The 20,960-nt window shown below is 42.8% G+C and overlaps 1 protein-coding gene across 7 annotated transcripts in view; it reads left to right on the plus strand.

The window, feature by feature from the left end:
• IQSEC1 (IQ motif and Sec7 domain ArfGEF 1) overlaps positions 1-20,960 on the plus strand; it is a 281,157-nt gene that overhangs the window by 235,738 nt on the left and 24,459 nt on the right. For all 7 annotated transcript variants that reach the window (XM_069027864.1, XM_069027865.1, XM_069027866.1 and 4 more), the window contains 3 exons: positions 3,951-4,230; positions 4,751-6,015; positions 18,718-18,879. In XM_069027864.1, coding sequence (XP_068883965.1) covers positions 3,951-4,230; positions 4,751-6,015; positions 18,718-18,879 — 1,707 coding nt within the window. The remainder of the gene's footprint in view (positions 1-3,950; positions 4,231-4,750; positions 6,016-18,717; positions 18,880-20,960) is intronic.

The raw sequence follows: 20,960 nt of genomic DNA on the forward strand, positions 1-20,960 counted from the left end.
AACACCTGAATGCAGCTGGGGAATAGTGGGTTATAATTGCAGAAAGTCACCTGATTTTCACAGGAGTTTTACATCTCCATTGCAATATGTTACAAGTCCTGCATAGGGCATGCTTCTGGTTTTCTCTAAGCCTTTCTTCTTCCCTGTTGTTATGTTTGGGGATTTTTTTAACAGTATTACAAGCTGAGGTTTATGCAGGAAGAAATTTTCAGTTTCTGATAAAACACTGATTCAGTCAGTGCTGGCCACTGTTTCAAAAAGTAATTTAGCTGTATAAAGTTTTTCAATGCCTCTATTTTAAATTTTGTTCATTCAAAGTCATATTAGTAGTACTGATTATCTTTAAATATTTCATTTTCATTCTTTAGCTGTTCCATTCTCTGCTTCTTTGTAAAATACTTGCAAGTAACCTTTCAGTTTTTCTGGCTTGGCAGATAATGAATGTCTATTTTCTGCTGAAACAGGACTGTAATAAAACAATTGGACTTCTAGGTTAATTTCAACTGTTTTCCATTCCCCTAATATTACACAATTAGAATATTCATCAGATTCCTGGGCTCACTAGTAATATGCAGTTGTACATTGCAGGGAGATGAAGCAAATTAATCCACTAGATATTTTTTTAAAACAATGAAATGATCAGTAATTGTACCAGACATGTCTGGTAGGTAGCAGATGCCTCAAATTGGAGACCTTTATTAAGGAGCTATTTCTAATTCCAGTTGGGACTTTTAATTAACATTTATTTAATACTATATATATATATATATATACACACAATAAAAGCATAAATAATAATAATTAACAGTATTACATTGTCCATTTTTGTAGTGTGCTTAATGTACTTAATTTCTCACCCATCAGAGAGAGACAGTGTGTTCAGGGTGTGGAAATGAAGTAGTGCTAGAGAGGTGTCTCAGCTACTCCCAGGGAGACTTCTCCTGGTTCTTGCTGCAAGCCTGGAGCAGAATCCTTGACATTTTTGTGTGTTGGCAGTTTTAATAAGTGGATAGATAAAAACCACCCTTGTAACCCTGCAGTGACTGGTTCATGTTCTGAGTGTGTGTAGGAGTTACAGAATTGTTGGGTTGGAGAAGCCCTCTCAGGCCACTGAGCCCAAATTCCCCCAGCACTGCCAAGGCCACCCCTGACCCCTGTCCCCAAGTGCCACATCCACACAGCTTTTAAACCCTCCAGGGATGGGGACTGCACCCCTGCCCTGGGCAGCTGTGCCAGGGCTGGGCAGCCCTTTCCAGGAAGTTTTCCCAATATCCAAACTAAACTTCCCCTGCCCAGCCTGAGGCCGTTCCCTCTCCTCCTGTCCCTGTTCCCTGTTCCCAGAGCCCGACCCCCCCGGCTGCCCCCTCCTGTCAGGGACTTGTGCAGAGCCACAAGGTCCCCCCCGAGCCTCCTTTGCTCCAGCCTGAGCCCCTTTCCCAGCTCCCTCAGCCGTTCCTGGGGCTCCAGCCCCTTCCACAGCTCCATTCCCTGCCCTGGACCTGCTGGGAAATGATGGAAGTTGGCTCGGTGAGCACTTCTGCCAGCTCTGTGCAGTGGAGCAGTCCAACTTGTCATTCTTACAGCTTCACACAAGTCATATTTGTTGACATATTTTTCTTCTCCAAACATATGTAAAGTGGAAGAAGTAGAAAGCAAGCTGTTTTTCTTTGCCAGTGGAGTTTCACTTTAATGAAATAATTCATATGGAGCTTCAGCTGCTCCTGGGAGGCTGGGAAGAGCTGAATGGGGGAAAGCCTTAAAGCCTGTGCACGTGTGTTTGCTTTGAAGGGCTGTTGTTGCCCCTGTTGGAAAAGGTAATTACTTCCATTCTTCAAAAAGTCAGGTGGCAGGGAACAGACCCATGAGCAAAATTAGATCAAGCATTACAGTCAGTCAAGCATCACATTTATATCTGAAAAAAGTACAAAAGGCAAACTAAAAATTAAGAAGGAACCCTTAGCTTTAGTCAGAACCCTGGGCAGATGTCCTTCCAATGTCTTCTGATTAGGGCAGTGCCCTTTTTGTTGAGGAAAAGGTTAAGTGATCCATTGAAGGCAGCGTTATTAAAATGTCAACAGGAGGTTATAATCAGCATGGAAGGGTTATTAAATAGTTCACAATGCAAGGGTGAGGAAGGCAAAAACGTCAACAGAACCTAAGAAGATAATTCCAGCCTTCCTGTTAAAAACAAATTTGCCATGCTTATATGGAAAGTACTTACAAATAAACTCGCAGCTAGGATGTGATCTCCAAAATAGCACAGCCTTACAGCTGGCAGAACAGAGGAAGGAATTTCAGTGTTTAAAGAGAGAACTCAGTATCATACCATGTCTTTAATGGATGCTTCAGAGAGAATGATCTGTTTGTTTTTAGCAGGAGGTTACACGGTTTCAATGTCACCAGCAGAACTCTGGATAGTTTATCATTTCTAAGTTGAAAGCCAGCTGTATCACGGAGGGAAGGGGATTAGCTTCCTGTCAGCTTCCTTTTTGGAAAAAGCAGTGTGTGCACACTGCAAATATTTCCAGCTTGGGTTAAGTATGTTTGAAAATGCCTTTTGGTTGGAGTCATATTTTGATGGGCAAAGAGAGTGGCCTTGCTTTCAGTTTTACATGTTTATGGAAGCATTTTAAGAAATCTATGGGGCTTTTTTTTCCTCCTTCCCTTTAAAAAGTACGCACTGTTCAAGCTGGGAGAGTTTGGCCAGGGTTAACCCTCAGCTCTTCAGTCGGTGGAGAACATGCTTTCAGAAATTGCTCTGTCCTTTTTGAAGGGACAACTGAGAGACAACAGCAGGGCTTTAGGTACATATGAATGAAGGCAAAAAATACAGGGCTTGGTGGGAATGTGGAATTTTACTTCTTTGGAGTTTGGATGTACCTTTCCTAAAACAAAAGGTAGGGCAAGTGCTGCAAATGCTTGTATTCGTGGATGTGTGAAGTGTTTACTGAGTCTTTTAAGGGATTAAAAAAATAAAATTTCATTTTTCTATCAATGCTCTGTGTACACAGGATGAGGCAGACAGTAAATACTGCTGTGAAATGTGAAAAGATGGAAGAGTGAAAGTGCAATGTGAGAGTGCCCTCTTGTAAATACAACCCAAATACAAATTACTATTAGTCATCAGTACTTCAGGATACACCTAGGGCTCGGTTTTAAAATGTTTCCTATTGTGTGCAACCCTTTTAATATAAAAGGTTTTTTCCTTTCCTTTATTCCTTAGCAATAACAGCATTCATGTGAAGACAAAGTAGTTTCTTTGCCAGATAGGTGCTATTGTGCTTTCTTCCCTTGAAACCATGTTGCTTTCATTAGCTAGAAACACTGTCCCTTGGGATGCTTTACTCCAAAACCTGCCAAAAGTATCCCATGGAAGCAGTCTTTCACTAGCAGGGAAATAAATGAGATTTCTCCTGTAAGTACTTTTTCCCAACTTCAGTTTCTAGAAACATCGTAGCTCTCAAGATCCCTTAAATCCCAATCTCCATTGAGTAATCTCCACGAAAGTAATCCTTTTGTGTCAAACTGTAATACAAGGGTAAGAAATTACTGCTATAATTTGTTAAAGCAAAGAAAGACATAAATAAGTATCTGTCAGTTCGAATGGAACAACTTGGAAATGAGTAATCTTATAAGAAATTAGAAGTTTTCATTCATTTTACAGAGTAGTTGCTGAGTGACTTACTCAGAATTTTATTAGTAATTAGTGTATAAAGTTAAACAATGCTCGAAACCTCCATTCTCCTGCTTGACTCATGCTCTGAAGATGTCACAGGCATGACAGATTGAGAGTTGCAAAAACTGTGGTGTTAGCCATGAAAGCCACGTTACCTGTAACACCTGCATGTGAACAACAGAGAAGTGACACTAAAGCACAACTGTGCTGTTTGCTGTTGGCAGCTTTGGTGTGCTGGACTCACCTGAGGCTTTTGCTGTCTCTCGTTGTGCAGCGTTGAGGGCGAGGCTCCCAGCAGCGAGACCGGCACGTCCCTGGATAGCCCCTCAGCCTACCCGCAGGGCCCTATAACGCACAGCTCCGCCCTGAGCCCCGAGCACTACGAGAACCCCTACGGGCTCTACTCCATCGCGCCGGGCCAGCAGCGAGCCCGCCGGCCCAAGCTCCAGCACTCCACCTCCATCCTGCGCAAACAGGCCGAGGAAGAAGCCATCAAAAGGTCGAGATCGCTTTCGGAGAGCTATGAACTCTCTTCAGACCTACAGGATAAGCAGGTATTTGGGCTCTGTTAGCGTTGTGGCTGTCGAACGGGAGAAGGCTTTTCTAGCAGCACTTCGGTTGGGACTTGAAACGCTGTTGTTCTTTGTCCCATGCACCTTCCCCACTTCCTGGAGAGAAGTGTTAAAGATACATTAATACTGTTAAAAATAAAAGCAGTTCTAAGAACTGAGATTTTAATGTTCCAGGAGAATACTAGAGTGTAATCATGCAAAATATTTTTCTAAGAAAATGAGTCATTTTGAAACCTGGGTGTTTTTGTTGTGACAGAAAGGAAGAAAGAAAGAACTTCTTGCAACTGATAATCTCTTATATCTGTCAGGTGAATTCGTATGTTTTTGTATTTTATGGTGGAATTTGCAAATGACTATTCAGTTCATTATTTGAGTTTTTCCTTTCAAAACCCGTATCTATAAAGTATGTTAAAGTCGTTATGAGAGTTAAATGCTTTTGTGAGACCTTACCCTTGTCCTGAGCTGCATGGAGTGACGAGGGGTGTGTGTGTTCCCGTGGCAGGTGGAGATGCTAGAACGGAAGTATGGGGGCCGTCTGATCACCAGACATGCTGCGCGCACCATCCAGACCGCCTTCCGCCAGTATCAGATGAACAAGAACTTCGAGCGCCTGCGCAGTTCTATGTCTGAGAATCGCATGTCAAGGCGCATCGTCCTGTCCAATATGAGAATGCAGTTTTCCTTTGAAGGACCTGAGAAAGTCCACAGCTCCTACTTCGAAGGGAAGCAAGTTTCTGTTTCAAATGATGGGTCAAAGCTGGGCTCCCTGGTACCGTCGGAGTGCGATGAGCTCGGGGAGACGGCTACGATGAAGTCCCCGGCGGCATCCACTGATTTCACTGATGCTATAACAGAACTGGAGGATGCTTTTTCCAGGCAGGTGAAATCCCTGGCGGAATCCATCGACGATGCGCTGAACTGCCGCAGTCTGCATTCGGATGAGATCCAGAGTGCGGAGCAAGTCCGGAGCCGGGAAATGGAGAGGGAGAGCTGTGCTCCGAGCAAACCAGCGATCCACAATGTGGATCACAGGAAGCTGGACGAGATGACGGCGTCCTACAGCGATGTCACGTTGTACATCGATGAGGAGGAGTTGTCCCCACCCCTGCCGCTCTCCCAGTCCGTGGACAGACCATCCAGCACGGAGTCGGACTTGAGGCTCCGCTCTGTGAACTCTTCCCAAGAGTACTGGTCCATGACCCACAAAGATGATAAGATAGACACTGATACGAGCTGCAGGAGTACCCCATCACTGGAATGTCAGGAGCAGAGGATGAGGATGGATCACCTCCCTCTGCTCACTATCGAGCCGCCCAGTGACAGTTCCGTGGACTTGAGTGATCGCTCGGAGAGGGGCTCCTTAAAGAGACAGAATGCGTATGACCGAGGCATCACCAGCCAGCAAGGCAGCCCTAAACATATCCCTCACAGCATTCCTGCCAAGATCATCACCCGGGAGGAGCCAGAGGCCAGGCACAGGGCTAGGCCCATAGACAGTCACTTGGCCATCAATGGCACAGCGAACAGGCAAAGCAAATCAGAATCTGATTACTCTGATGGAGACAACGACAGCATCAACAGCACTTCCAATTCCAATGATACAATAAATTGCAGCTCAGAATCCTCTTCTAGAGACAGCCTAAGGGAGCAAACCTTGAGCAAACAGACCTACCACAAAGAGACTCGCAACAGCTGGGATTCCCCTGCCTTCAGTAACGATGTTATCAGGAAACGCCATTATAGGATTGGGCTGAATCTTTTTAACAAGTAAGTACAGCAGTTCCTGCCTTCCTCTCTGTGTCACTGAGAATGAACCAGGAATATTTTTCTTGTATCAGGTAAGGTAAGACTGCTGGTACTGACCTTTCAGTGAGTAAACAAGGTGCTTGTGGTGACTGCTCATGTTCGCGTTTAAGTTGATGTCTTCACAGTTGAACAGCTTCAGGAGAAAAGAAAAAATGTAATTATGTGTATGGAAATGGTGGTAAATTATTGAAGATTAATCCAATTCCTTTCTTGGGGAGAAATATGGTGGCTTGATCCTGATCCATTTGTTGGTGTTCTGTTATAACAAATTCAGATTTCTTCCTGCCCTGATCATGGAGGTGGTTTAAAACTCGTCATATCATACACTGCATGCTGTTTCTAATTCCTGTAAGTTTCCTGTTTAACACTGGCAGGGCCTGGAATTTGTTCAGTAAAACTTTGATGCTAAAAACCAATGCACTGAATTTTTTTTATACTAAATGAATGTTTATTATTTATCATAAAACTATCACAAAATTTGTAATTTTGCCTATGACTGATAGTTTTCCCTGTGGCTTGAGTGATTTCAGGCCTCCTTTTCAGGTAGCAGTGCTTTGATGTGTTTGGATTGATTGGTTGGTGGTTCCTCATGTATTTGTTGTAACATTGCTGACAATTAAAGCTTTTTGGTGCCATCACATGAGCTGTGCATTACAGCACCAAGTTTGGGTGTAAACACTTTCAGGTTTAGCTTTTAATCTTTGTGAAAATGCCTTTATGGATGGTTCAAACCAACTGGAATTGTGCAAGTTGTAGTATCTCTGCTTGTGAAGTTGAATGGGTAGGAAAATATATCAATTAGCCCTTTTTTAGAAGATGTGAAAATAACATCCTTGGCAGGGCAGGTGGGGAGGAAGGCGTTGGTGCTGTTGGCTGACATTTAAGACTTAGTGTTTGCTTGGGTTTTGCACAGAACTAAGCCTCGAGCAGTCAATGCTCAGTGAGCCTCAGGCTTGATAAGAGTCGTTTGAGTCAGCTGCAGAAGGGTGTAGGGAAAAAGTGAATGGAAAAAGTGCTCAGGCAGCAGGAAGGGATGAATGAGAGCATTGGAAGCCGTCAGGTGCTGCTAGTGACACATCAGTAGGAGGCTGAAAGTGAAAAATAAACATCAGGAACAGACAAGAATAGAGACAGTCGTTTGAAAGAGATCTAAGTGACCTTGCTGCATGGACTTGCACAGAGATAAACCCTTTTTACATATTGTTGTGAGGTGATGTGCAGTTCCTCAGCAGTGAGTGCTGCAGGACAGGAGTGTGCAGAACTCCAGGCAGCACCTCTGTGTGGCATCTTTGGCTGCGTGTGATTTTCTTTTCCCCACTGCATTTTATCTCCAGTATTGAAAGGGAACTGAAGATTGTCTTTACTTTCTGCTGAGTCAGTGTGCTTCTATTGATTCCTCAGACAGTCCCCAAATATCCCACACATCCCACATATCTTGGGTTTTGATTGTGGCCCTTCAAGTCTGCAGACTGTGACATTTCATTAATGTGCAGTGTCAGGTATCGAACCATCATAGAGTGTGATGGTGCATAAGTCTGTAAATTCTTTTGAAAAGGGAGCTGGAAAACCTTCAAAGCTTTATTCTTCTAAAAGCTCTGGAGTCTCTAGAGAGTGGATCAGGAGGGATTGCAAATTGCATCTTGAGGTGAGCGGTCAGTGCAGTGGTCAGGTCAATGCAGCAGAGTCACTTCACTGTCTTTTCACCACATTATCTTCATAACACATTTATGACCATAAAATGAGGGAGCAGTGGGAGTGTTGGCAGCAGCTCCTAGGAGGATGTGTACTCCACCCAGGAGGAAGTACAGAAAGAAGTGGCTTTGAACTTACCTAGCACAAGAAGGCAAGTTTTTTTCCAAATGTCTGCAACTACCAGAGGAAATTTTAGGGATGTCCTTTACAAGGAGTTCAGGTTAATTTCACCGTGTCTTTGAAATCTTCCTTGCAAATTAAGATCCCAACCCTTAATTAACAAATGTCCTTTCTTTGTGGTACGTGAAGTTTGGCTGAAATGCAAAGAATTAAAAACCTTAAGGAAGTGCATGAATTGTAGCAAATACTCCTGCTTTGTTCAGTAGAAGTACTACAAGGATGAAGTCTTTAAAAGCATGGAAAGTCACTATCATCACCGTTGAAATTTCAGTTTTTAACTTTTCTGGCTTTCCTATTTTAATAACAATTTTCAGAAGCCAAAGTGCAGTTTTCTTATCGGAGGCTCTTTGTTAGGATAGACAGTTATGGGTGGGGTAAAAGTTGAGCACAGCTGGTGGTCTAGTTCACTTCATCACTAATAGATGCAAAACAGCAGTAGCACAAAGATCCCTGGAGAATGGAGAACACAGGACACTGGAGAAAAAGTTACAGGTAATTGAAAATCACTTTCCTAGGAGTTCTAGGGGAAGGTTTGGAACAGATGATCTTTAGGGTCCCTCCCAGCCCAAAGCATTCTGTGATTCCATGATTATCACTTCATCACGGAATTTTTTTCAAACTGTAACTCGGCCTTCAGTTTGGAACCTTAGTGTTGATTAAAGAAGTGTAGTTTTCAAAGATGATTTGTAGAAGCCACTAAGCTAGAAGGTAAAGTACCCCCCAAATGGAATGATTTCTGCCGAGGAAACTGCAAGCTTCTCTCCATTGCCCTGGCTCTGAATGGCAGCAGTGATTCCCCCTGGCAGTGGGCTGGCAGTGTGTGTTGTTCCCATTCATTCCTTCCCAAAGGAAGGGTTGCAGGTGCGTGCCCAGAGTGCAGCAGCTCCCAGGGAGCCTTGGTCAGGCCAGCTGTGTTGAATTAGGCATTTTCTTCAGTGGAGTTGGAAAGGGATGTGGACTGGGAGAATTGCACTAGAAACCATTCCCCTCTCCCAGGCAGAAGGAAAACACTACCTAGAAAGGTTTATTTTGCAGGCTGCAAATCCTGCCAATGCAAATCCAGCCTTTGAGACTGGTTTGCTTATAAACAAGGCTTCAAGAGGCCTTTTGACTGCTGCTTTAAAAAGAAAAACAAGGAGAAAAAAATGAAAAAGGGCTGTGATTTCATTCTCCTGTTTGTTTTGACTGCAGGCTGGAAATACCAGGTTTACCAGTTATTGCACCCCATTCTGGTAGGATTTTCAGGTTCCATCCTGCTACTGATGCACTGATGGTTCTAAGAGATTAACTAGGACTGAGTTTAACCTCAGCAGTGTGAGGAGACGTGTCCTGCCTGTCAGCAGGGCTGGCATTCTGTGCACGTGGAGGGACAAGTGGATTGCCACAGAGCCTTGTGCCACCACCAGGAGGGTGACAACAGCTCTGGGTCCCTGCCAAGCGTTTGTGGCTGCCAGGTGTGTTTGTTGATAACACTGCCTGGGGTTACTGTGTCCCCTGCCCGCGGTGACACCCCGGCAGGGCCATGGCAGGGACAGGGCACTGCCTGCTCAGCACTCCTGGGCACAGGGCACAAACACCTTCTGTGCTAACAAAGCAGTGTCAGCAAAATGGGGACAACATCAGAGTGGTTTGAGAACTTGTTGCAGCTGTGCCCGGTATTGTAAAAGATGGGAGATAAAGGCTGGCACTGCTCAGACTCAGTTTTTAATCTAGCAGAGCCTGCAGTCATGTTTAGTAGCTCCTTTGGGATATCAGCTGTTGGAAGGCACTGTAAATTGTTCTCCCATCTGGCAGGGTTCCTGTGGCATTGTGTTTCTTGCCATGGGAGCCAGTCTTGCTGGTGCTGATTCCTGACACTGCTGGTGAGGAGAGGCTGCAAAGTGCAGCTCTTGGGCTGTTTCACTGCTCTGAGCTTGATGCCAGGGCATGGTTTAGGATTTATATCCTAATCCTACATGTACATCTTGGGGGTACATGAATGTGACACCACTTTACAGGGCTAGAACAGAGGCTGGGCCAGCAATTATTTTACAATAAATTTTCCCAGATGCCTTTCACCCCCCACCTCCCTTCTTTTGTCCTCTTTTCCTCTCTGGAAGGGGCAGTGACAGATGGAGAACTGTTCCCCACGTGTCCTCAGTGCATTACAACGCTCTGTGCTGAAGAGTTTGCTGTAGCTTCTTTTATAACGGGCCATTATCAAGGTCCCTGCTATTCCAAAGTTCTCCCAAAGGATTTATTGACAGAGATAAAAAGGTTTGAGTATCTGTTTGCAATATGCAATGATGTATCATCTTTAGCCCTGAAAGCCCTGCTGGCTTCCTTTATTGCACGACGGGGATGATTTTATTCCAAATTTAAAACCCACTGTTGATATGAATTGGATACTAATTTCAGGAGCAGACTTTTCCTAACACTTCTAGATTCTCTGGAATGTTAATTTAAGAAGTTTTTTATTTTACTAAGCAGATATAAGAGGAATTTGCTGAGTGCTGGTGGGATTATGCCAAAGACAATATTAAAAATTACAGTTTCTAGGTAAATTCTTGTTGGAAATCTGAGGCACACAATAATACTATTTGTGAGAAGGCACATTTTTCATTTTCCATGAACACAGCTTTAACTGTTCAACAGAGGTATAAGGTTTCCATCATTTACATGTAGGTAGAGACTGAAGGTAATTTGGATTCCTGTGTACTGTTACACTCAGTGCTGCAAGCTTGGTCTCTATTTGAAATCCTTAAAAGTTGCCGAATGTTACTTATTTTGTTTTTTGAAAATAGTTTGGCAAGTAGTCATTAATTTAACTTTTGTAATAAATTCACTAATCTGGTGTTCTCAGTTTATACCCATCATACTCATAATGAATTTCAGTTAAGATGCTGAACATACTTTCTGTATTGCTTAGAGTCAGTCTCATGACATCCATTCAGCATTCTCATATCTGGTCTCAGAATGTGCTTTTGGACTGTCCTCCTTTCAATTTGAATTTGAAAGCTTATTGGAAACATTTCTAATGATTTTAAACTTTGTAAATGCAGATTGAGTAGGAGGGAGAAGGTGTAAATCAAACTGAGTTCGTTCTCTTTACCCTTGAATTCTTTAATTTTGCAGCTGATCCCTGATATCTTCAATGATTTTTTTGAATGGTTTGCTAGAGAGAGGAGTGGGGAGAGAAGAGGCTTGGCCAGCATTTCACAACAGAGCCATTTGCTGTCCTCGTGTATGTGCTGAGAGGGACTTCACGGTTGTTGCAACATCTGGACTGCAGATTATTCAGGCACAGACGGTTCCAACAAAAATTAAAATCAAAGCACTCCATGTAACTTGTCCTTTAACATACCGAGGAGTTAGTAAGAGCAGAAGAATGTTCTTAGTATGACTCTCATTATTTCTAAAAACATTTAGCCCTAAGTGAGAACACCCAAAGAAAAAAAAGCTTTGTGTGTTTTGCTTTGTTCTGTGCGTGTTTTATCTTTTCTCCCGGAGGAGCCATTTTTCCTCCTTTTTTTTTTTTCCAAAACAAGTGCTTTGATTACCATAAATTATATCCCGCCCGTAGAAACCAGCTGAAATGTATAACCAATAGTGAATTAAAGCGCCGGGTTCAAATATGGGCACGGGGATTCCTTTTATTGCCATTAAAAGGCAACATAAACTTTCCCAAATGTTGGAAGCAAACGAGGCTGTGGAGAGGCTTTGTTGGAAGCAGCAATAGCTGAGTGTGAGTGTCCCTGGATCCCTGCAAGAGCCATGACCTCATCGCTGCCTCCAGCTCCGCTTGAACATTCCGGGCACACTCCTGCCTCCCGCTGCTACGTGCCAGGAATGGAGCTGAGCTCCGGCCATGCCTGCGTGCCTCCTGTTGGAAAAGGATCCCATGAATGGAGGAATTTCACCGGCTGAGCGGCTCCCAGACAGCGGCTGATGGGGCTCTGGGTGCCAGGATTTAAATTCCTTCTCCTGTCCGAAAATTCCCAGTGGTCGGATTTTAAGAGTGACAAATGTGACCAGCTGCCTTTGCGGGAATCCAAGGGACACTTGGAATAGAGACTTGGGAAGGCTGTGTAGGAAAGAGTTAAGGAAAAGAGAAGGGCCCATCAACTCCTTGTGTAACAATTCCCATCTACCTGCTGGATTGGGGTTTTGTGGGTCGCAAATGGCAAATCAGGAGATCTTTAAACTGGACTGGCACGGAAGGTGTCCCTTTCAAAAGGAATGTGACCGTCAGAGTTTCCCCTTTGCACTCAGCAGAGTTGCAGAACTTGAAGCTGAAGTGCTTCTGTTCGGTGTAACTGCGGTGAGGGTGTGGAAAGAGGATTTAGGGCAGGGACACAAGAAGCCATAAAGACAGGGACAGTTCCTTGATTTAAAGGACACAGTCATCTTAAAGTGTCATTCCTGACGACAGTTGTGTAAACATGAGGGCAGTACTCAGCTCTGGCACAGAGTTCTGAGAGAGGCAGCCAGTTTTCCATATGTTTTGCCCCAAAGTGGAGAGTGTTTTGCTCTGCTGGCAGCCACAAACTCCTTTCCCTGCCTGCTCTGTGAGAAGTGCAGAGATGCAGTGGGGTCAGAGGAGGTGAGAACAACCTCACAGAGTGTTTTGGTCCGTTAATTTAACTAAAATATTTCCTTTTTATTGCCTTCTTTCTTGTGAGGAAGGAAGGAGTGGGGGGGAGGAAAAAAAAGCAGGCTGCCCACTGCCAAGAGAGGGAATAATGAGGAGGTAGGAAGTGCTCTGGCAGGATGACTCAGGGCTGTTTTCACTAGCAAGGACATGTCCAGCCACTGCATTGCAAGTGCTTGGGGTGTGCCTCGTGTGCCTCTTCACTCTGCTGACTGCTCTGTTCCTCAAGGATGATGCTTCTCACACAGGAAAATCCTTCTTCAGAAATAGCCTTAAACTCTATTTCCCCTCCTTCATTAGAATAAGCCAAACTTTCTGCTCGGGGCCTTCAGATGCCTTTTATACACTTTTTACCCTTTTATACACTTTTGACCTTTTTATAATCAGCTTCAATTCAGGCAATACTTTTCAGACCAACCTAAACATTCAGTAGCAGTAGTAATGTTTAATGTATTTTGTAATTTCCTAGCACCTTGTTGGGAAATGATGCCATAAGAAACTGGTTGGTCAGGCAGAAAGTAGTGGTAGAACCACGTGGGTCAGTTACCCAATTTTATGAAAATACACATCTACAGAGTTTCCTCTCTTTATTTTGCTCCCCCACCAAACAGAACTGGGCACTGAGATCACTTCCTGGTGAATTCTTTCCTTAGTGGCATGAGCAGAAATTAACTTTTTTTGTGAACAAAGGTTACTCCAGGTAATTTGGTGTGGTTGCAAGTGTCTTCTGATCTTCCCATCTGTGGTGGGAAGTCTTGAATGAACCTTAGAGAATTAATATCATAATGTGGGAGAAATCATCCCCACTGCAGGCAAACTGTAGTGCTCCTGCCCACAGCATGGGAATATCTCCCTGTTTCCATGAGATGCAGAGAAGCTGGGAGAAATGTGCTGTTCCTTGGCTTATTTTCCCAACCCAGGGATTTTTTCTTGTAATTACCAGAAGATGCAATTTACACCCAGTTTTTCTTTCTGTTCATTAGACAGTTGTGCAATTGAGAAGAGCACAGCTCAGGCTTCCCACTCAGTTTCGCTCATTTTCCAGCTCTCAATCCCCATTTGCCTTGCTGTGGAGTGAACTCTGACAAGTTGTTTTGACACTAGTTTTGGTAGTATTTCAAGGATATTGTTTTTTTCCTTCTTAGCCAGAAGGTTTAAAATAGACATAGGGATTCTCTTGGCTTCACTGCAGCAGCAGTGGGCTCTTCAGCAAAAGCAAAGGAGGAGATACAACCACAGAAACAAACCTGAGCTGTGTGCCAGACTAAGGAGAATGTTCAACTAGCTTGTTATTGCCAGCTTGGTTATTTAAAAATATTTAACTTCTTAAATGACTCTAAGAAAAGTCTTCGATTCTTGCTTTTAAAAAAGCCATCCCTGTTTTTTAACGTTGAAGTAATGCTTATTTTTGTGAGAACTGTAAATATTTTCAAAATGAGATCACTGGTATCAAAGGCAAGGGAGATTTTTTTTTTTTTTTTTTTTTTTACAGAGGGCTGGCATCATGGTTGCAGTAAACTCTCCACCCCTAACATGAAAAGATTTCTTTGGCAGCTGCATGTTTGTGGAGTGTTCCTGGTGCAGTGTGTTTCTAGCAGCCTCTAGGAAATGTTTGTACTTCTTGGTTTGCTTGTTTCTAGATTCTCTTGTTTCCCTGTAGCAGAGGCAGGGAACCAAAAAACATAGGTGTGCCTTCAGAAATCCTCAAGTTCCAGAAGTTTCAGCAAGCTTCTCACTGTCAGTCAGGCTGGCTTTGCCCCCTTGCCTCAGTCAGCTGTCAGAGCAGTGTGTTTGTGGTTATCTACACTGGTAACAAATCCCTGGTTTAATTCAGATGATACTGCTGGCATTGCTGGGTATTGGAAATCTCCCGTGCTCGTTTGTTAATTAATGCTCTCATTTTACAGCTCTCTTATTGTCTGAGCTCTAAAAGGAAATACAAAGATTTAATGTGGTTTGGGGTGTTTGTAAGCTTTACATGTTTAGCAAGTCAGGGATGGTCAAGGCTTTCTAGGCCTCTGTGCTGTGGTTTTGTGGCAGGTTTCTTTTCGAGGTGGTGCTTGTTATTCAGTCTCTCCTCTTGGCCACTGTGGACACAGGCACTTTATCCACATTGTGGCTTGGATACTACAAATGATGGTGCAGCTCTGGGGAGACCTTGACTGGATTCAAAAAATAATAATCCAAACCAAGCCAAGTCTAACCACCAAGCCACTCCTGTCCCGTCCCTGTCCCCCCCCCACCCCCCAAAAAAAAATCCCACCCAACCCCAAAAGACAAAACAAAAAACCCCAAACACCAAAAATAACCCAAATAATAAATAAAAACCCACCCACAAACCAGCAAAACACCTTTTTGTCCCAGTTCAGTTTGTTGGGAAGTCCCAAAGCAGCAATAGGAACGGGAGAAGAGACTGCTGCCAGTGCTGGCTCTGCCACTGGAGCGCTCACCCAGCTGAGCACTGGGGTTTGCTGGGATTCTCTTGCACCAGGACTGGCTGCACCAGTGAGCCCAGGAGGTAACAGGCCATGCTAAGCCTGTGCTGATCCCTCTTACCCTCCAGAATCCAACTAAAAGCTTTTCCTCTATCAAATTCACTTTTCAGAATCACTGCAGTGTGTTTGCAAAAACAGTATTTCCTAAAAGTTTCATAGTAACAGTTTGGATGTGTTTGGGAAGTCAGTCAGCTTTTACCCTTCCCCTGTTCAAAGGAGGAGCTGTCTCTGACTGGCTTTCCTGCCTTCCCAAACTCTGGCAGGTCTTGAGCACTTCTGGATATGGCCAGTACTCTCTAAAAAATGAGCTTATTGAAATATACTGGCTTGATCTGTGATTTTGAAGCTTTCATTAATCCCTCCATCATTTTTTTCCCTTAGAAGTCAGTTTAAACCACCCTAAATGTCTTTTATTAATCAGTTTCTGGCAAGATGCTTAGTCCTTTAATCAACCTCTGAGAATCTTCTGTAAATAATTTTGCACGTCTTTTGGTGTTGATTTTTTCTTCTTCTTTCAGTAGGTTCTTGTGATTCTTTTTGCCTTGGTTGTTTTGTTTTAGGTTGTTTTGTTGGGTTTTTTGAGACAGAACACATTTTTAAGCTTTATTTTGGAAGCAACCTTGTAAATATCAAAAGTTCTCTGAATAAGTACCTCATCAGCTATGCAAGGTGCTAACGTTAGAGGGTTTATTTTGATATTAGTTAATGTATTCAAATCTGAAAATAACTGCTCTGCTTCTGCTGCTTCCTCCATTGCTATTTATAGCCTTCTCATCTTGCCTGTTATTGGTCTGTGTAATTAACAAGCCATCAGTGGGAATTTTCCTAATCACAAAAGACTCTTAGTTGTAAGTACAAAATGATCTGTGCCCAACTCTGAGCAGACAGAAATGAGGATAACTTATCCAGGTGTCCTGTCCCACGTTAATCCATGACCCTTGCATGTCCCACTCCCTTCTGCCTCCAGTCAGACACAGAAAAAGTTTGGCTTTAGTGAAAAGGAATGTTTGTTCTGTTTAAAACAGCTGCATTTGCCAGCAGAGAATCCCTGGCTGCTGGTGTTCTTCCAACCTGCCCTCCTCAAAGCCTGGCAGATACCTGGTGTAAAAAAAACACCTTGGGAAGGAGCAAATGAGTTTCTGGTGGATTGCTGGAGGTCAGCACCACAACCTCCACATCCTCTTGGTGCATTTAGGGAGCAATTCCTTCAGACTTGGTGGTATTTGAAATTTCTGATGTTGGGGGTGACTTATATTTCCATTCCCCTGTTTTCAATTTCTCTGGCTTTAAACAGAGGGAAAGTGCTGCTTATGTTAAAGGCAGAAAGGGAGGGCTCCCTTGTGCACATTTTTCTCTGAACCTATTGTTAGCTTCACTTTTGAAGTAAAATTTCCTTGGAAATGCAGCACTTCAGAACACTCTGTAAGAGTCATTTTCTGGTAAGTACTTTTCCTGGTGAATAAGATAATGTCCCACCTGGTGGGAGGTGGGAAGGAGCTTAAACCCAATAAACCCCTGAGCCTCCCTCGCTTACCAGGTGATTGATCAAACAGGGAAAGAGCAGCCTTCATTCTTACAGCTCAGGGGGGTCAGGTGTTATTTTCATATTATTGCTGCCAGGTTACAACTTTTGTAACAAACTGACTGCTTTGCAGTAATCCTACACTGCCTTCAAATAATCCTAGCCTGCAAAACTCCCTGATATTTCGCTCCAGCACGAGGGGAGTATTGATGGGAAAAGAGCTCTTGGCTTCCAATGTTTTGCTAAATGGATTTTTAACTCTGTTTTGGACACTCTCCTCACCTGGCTTGAAGGGTATTTGAATCAAGTGACTTAATATTACCAAACCAGAGGCAAAGCTTCTTATGTGAAAAAGCAGATCCTGACTTATGCAAAGTTATACAACCACAGAGAGGCTGATGAAAAATAAGTTATTTCATCTGTGTGATGATTTTAAATGTTCAGGCTTATGCAGGTGGCAGGAATTCAAGTTGTTTTTTAGTACAGTAAGTAATGATCCAGCATTTTCTTTATGTCAAGTAAAGGTGATCTTTGCATTAAGCTGTGATTTTTTGAGTGTTGTTTTCTGCTGTGACAGTCACTGGAGAGGAGCTCTCCTGGGTTTGTATCAACTCTGAATTTAATGGACAAACATAACTCACTAACAAGGGGGATGGAGAAGACTATTCCTGTTTTTGTTGGATACTGTGAATTTATATTTAGAAAGGTTAAGGATTCTGAAATACAGTTTAAAAGCATATGAACATAGCAATTACATTACTTACAAAAAGGGTACTTCTTAGTATGAAGGAGATTAATTTTAGAAGATGACCGTGTGTGTAATCTTATTTCAGATGAAAAGAGCCACAAAGCCTGATGCAAGAAATTGAGATTTGAGAACTCCCTTTTGATTAAATTATATATATTTCTCTGATCTGTCTAATTCTTAATAGGGTATTAAGTGTATAATAATGGAATGTAAAAGAGTAGGAGAACTGAATGATGATGTATTTAGCAATGTTATTTGCAATTAAAACCCTGGGGAAGGGTTATGGTTGTGTGATCAACCTTGTATAAAAATAGTACGGTCACCTTGTCCTCTCAGATTGATTTTGCTTGCCTTAAAGGAAATATCTTTTAGGTCATCCAGCAAGCTGCAAATCACCCACTCTTACAGGTGGACATTATATCATAATTCCTTACAAAGTAAAGCTGATGATGGAATTACTGGTTCTGTAAAGATTCCCCTTTAATATTTTTAAAAGGAATTACAGTTTTCTGCTGTGTTGCACTGCTGGATGATGCAGTGCACAGTGTGTGTTGTAAGGGGGATTTTGCAGCACTTGAAAATAGAAGCAGCATTTGTCTTTATAAGCAATATCTTTTATTGCCAGTTCTGTCCCAATCCTCCTCCCCAGCACACACTTCTTAATAAGTTAAAATGAGAGGCTTTGGTTTGCTTTGTTTTGAGATGTGAAGGTGGTTACAGCTAAACCTGGAGCTGTATAAAGAGATGTAAAATACTGCAGAAACGTGGACGGTGCTTGTCTGGGGGAGGGAAACTGGGGGCAGTGGGTGTGTTAAAGGACAAGGAGCTAAAAATCTCAATTAGATGGGAGCTGCACCATTTTTAATTGCTTCTTTTTGCTTGACTGACTGTAGCTTTCCCCCTTATGTTTTGTACTCTCAGCTTGCAAGTGACACCACTTCAGATGTTTTTATTCATTAAGTTTAACTTTTGACAGCAGATGGGGGGGCAGATCAGGGGAGCTCTTTGTTTCTTGTTTTTCAGCAGCAGCTTTTCAGTTCAGTTTCTGGAAGGTACCTCTCTCCCAGCAACAGGAGCTTTTAGTAGCTGGTGTTGGGCTCTGTTTCGTTGGCAAGGGAGGCTGTTTGCATCCAGAGCTTCTCCTTGGGAGGGTTCTGGAGCAGGGGAATGTGTAATAACAGCCAAAGATGTGTCTCAAAGCTGTCAGCTCTTAGCAGTGAGCAATGTATGCAGCTACATTTATCCTGAAACGACACGGGCCCATCCTGCTGGGACATTGGTTAAAAATGATTGAGTACATTGACCATAATTGGCAGAACTGTTGTGGAATTTTAATCAGATGTGGTCAGGTGGAATGGAAGGAAATTCATACTTTTGCATTGTCATTTCTCCTCAGAAAACCTGAAAAAGGAGTCCAGTACCTCATTGAGCGAGGGTTTGTGCCGGACACTCCCGTTGGGGTTGCCCACTTCCTGCTGCAGAGGAAAGGGCTCAGCAGGCAGATGATCGGAGAATTCCTGGGAAATCGGCAAAAGCAGTTCAACAGGGATGTGTTAGAGTGAGTATTGTGGGGGGAAGAGGTTGGAGGGCTTCCATACTCAAACTAAATGCTTCATCAAGCTCTAGGTATTAATGATCTCTGGGTCTTGCTCTGGAGGAGGAGGAGGAGACCACACTCCAGAGGTTGTGAAAAGATGCACATGAGCAAATATTTATTTCTTTGCTTTCTGGTTGAGTTACTGGTTTTGTTCTCGATCCAGCAAAACACTTACAAGGATTTACATTGCCTGTGGTCATGTACATTTACTGTAAATTCATGTTTTAATTTCATTGGCCTGAGACTATGTTATTTCAAAGGGTTTTTTCTTTCCTCAGACTCTCTGATAATTTACTGAATGAAACAAAATAATACTGTATGCAACATAAGGCTTAACCAGTAACAGAACCTGAAAATAATTATTACAGCCAAATGGCTCCAATGTTGGATAAACAAGGATTTCTGTGTGTGCAGGCACATGCTGACAAGGTCTATACAAACTCTGATTTTCCAAAAGATAAGATAAGCAGAAATTGTTTTAAAACCCAAAGAAATTCAAAGCACAAAATTTGACTTCTAGCAACTTGGTCATAAATATCTAAACCTTATGTACAGAGTAGACCAAAAGAGAAATTGCTTCATTTTAAGAAGGTGTTAATTTAAAACACTTCTTCTTTGGGACTTTTTTTTTGTACTATCTGGCATACTGACCTGTAAACATTAATACATCTTAGTCCAGTTTTTTTCAATATATTGTATAAAATTTTAGTTAGCTGTTTAACAAAACTGCTGAGAATGAGATCAAAAACACTTTTTTCCCATTAAGAAAGCCTAGGAAAAAATCTCACCAGCAGTTTTTAAAATAACTGTTTTATTTAACAATATCATGAATGCTGTAGGGAAATCTGCTTTGGGCTAGAGGTGCAGCCTTTCCTGAGGACTGAACACCCAGCAGAAAGCAGTGGAAGCCCCTCTGCTGCAAGGCTGCAGCCAGGCTGGCACTGCAGAGCCCTGGAACCTGGCTGGATGCAGTCCCTGCTCAGCCTGAGTCGCTGGCAGCACTCACAGTGAGCATCTGGGTTTGCAGTCTTCACTCAGACCAGGGCAAGGCTTCCCAAAGACTGGGGATTTTTACTTTTTTTTTACAGAAAACAGCACAGATTCAGGATGAGATGAGTTATGATCTCAGACGGTCTTTAAGGTCCCTTCCAACCCAAACCACTCTGTGATTCCGTGATGCATTTTGTGATCCTGACAAATAATTTGCTCTCCCCATCTCAGACAGAAGCAGAGTTGTGTCTCTGCTAAAGCAGGTGCTGTATCTGTGATGAGTTGAATTGGTCAGAACAAGGTCACAATCACCTACCTACAACCCCCTAGCAATCCTTTGATTGGAATTAACTTGTCCTTAACTAAGGTGTTCCAGCTACACTTTGGGGTGAGGAGCACCCTGTGGGCAGTGCAGTTCTCTTGTAGTGCTCTGAACCTTGCCTGCCTATGGGAACAAGGTATTTTTCTTTAAAAAACAACAGTAGGATAGTATTTCATCTTAAATATCACATTTATACATTTATAGATTGGAGGGAGATTTTACCAAACTGATAAAAACCCTAGAAAGATTTTTTTAACAACAGAAGATCCTTTTTGTGTTAAAAAATTTAATTTCGAATTACTTGCTTTAATTTGTGATCAGGTTTCCTGGGTCCTGCAAATTGGGGTGTTTTAACTGCTTGAAATCTTTTCACTGGAGCTTAGAAAATATTCATGCACACAGCCTAAATTTGGGACCAAGAGCTGCATTCTGGGCCAGCTGTAGCTGCTGCCTGGTGATGGTTAACAACACTGCCCATGGTGGTAAACCTGCTGTCTCCATAGTTCATATAAATGTTGTTTAATTCCCCTCCCCACCCTGTTGTTGGCCAGCATGTTCCTAGGGGTCCTTAATTGTGCTAATTACTTCATTTTGACTCCAGCTTGTCTGCACATGTGCTTTGCACCTTGGAATGAGAAAAGGACTTTTGGAAGTGTAACAGAACTTGCAATAATGGGAAGCCTGTGAGCATTATTGCAGAACTGATAATAAAGTTTATGTGAGGATTGGA

This window comes from Aphelocoma coerulescens, chromosome 12 (genome assembly GCF_041296385.1).
Source record: "Aphelocoma coerulescens isolate FSJ_1873_10779 chromosome 12, UR_Acoe_1.0, whole genome shotgun sequence".
NCBI lineage: Eukaryota > Metazoa > Chordata > Aves > Passeriformes > Corvidae > Aphelocoma > Aphelocoma coerulescens.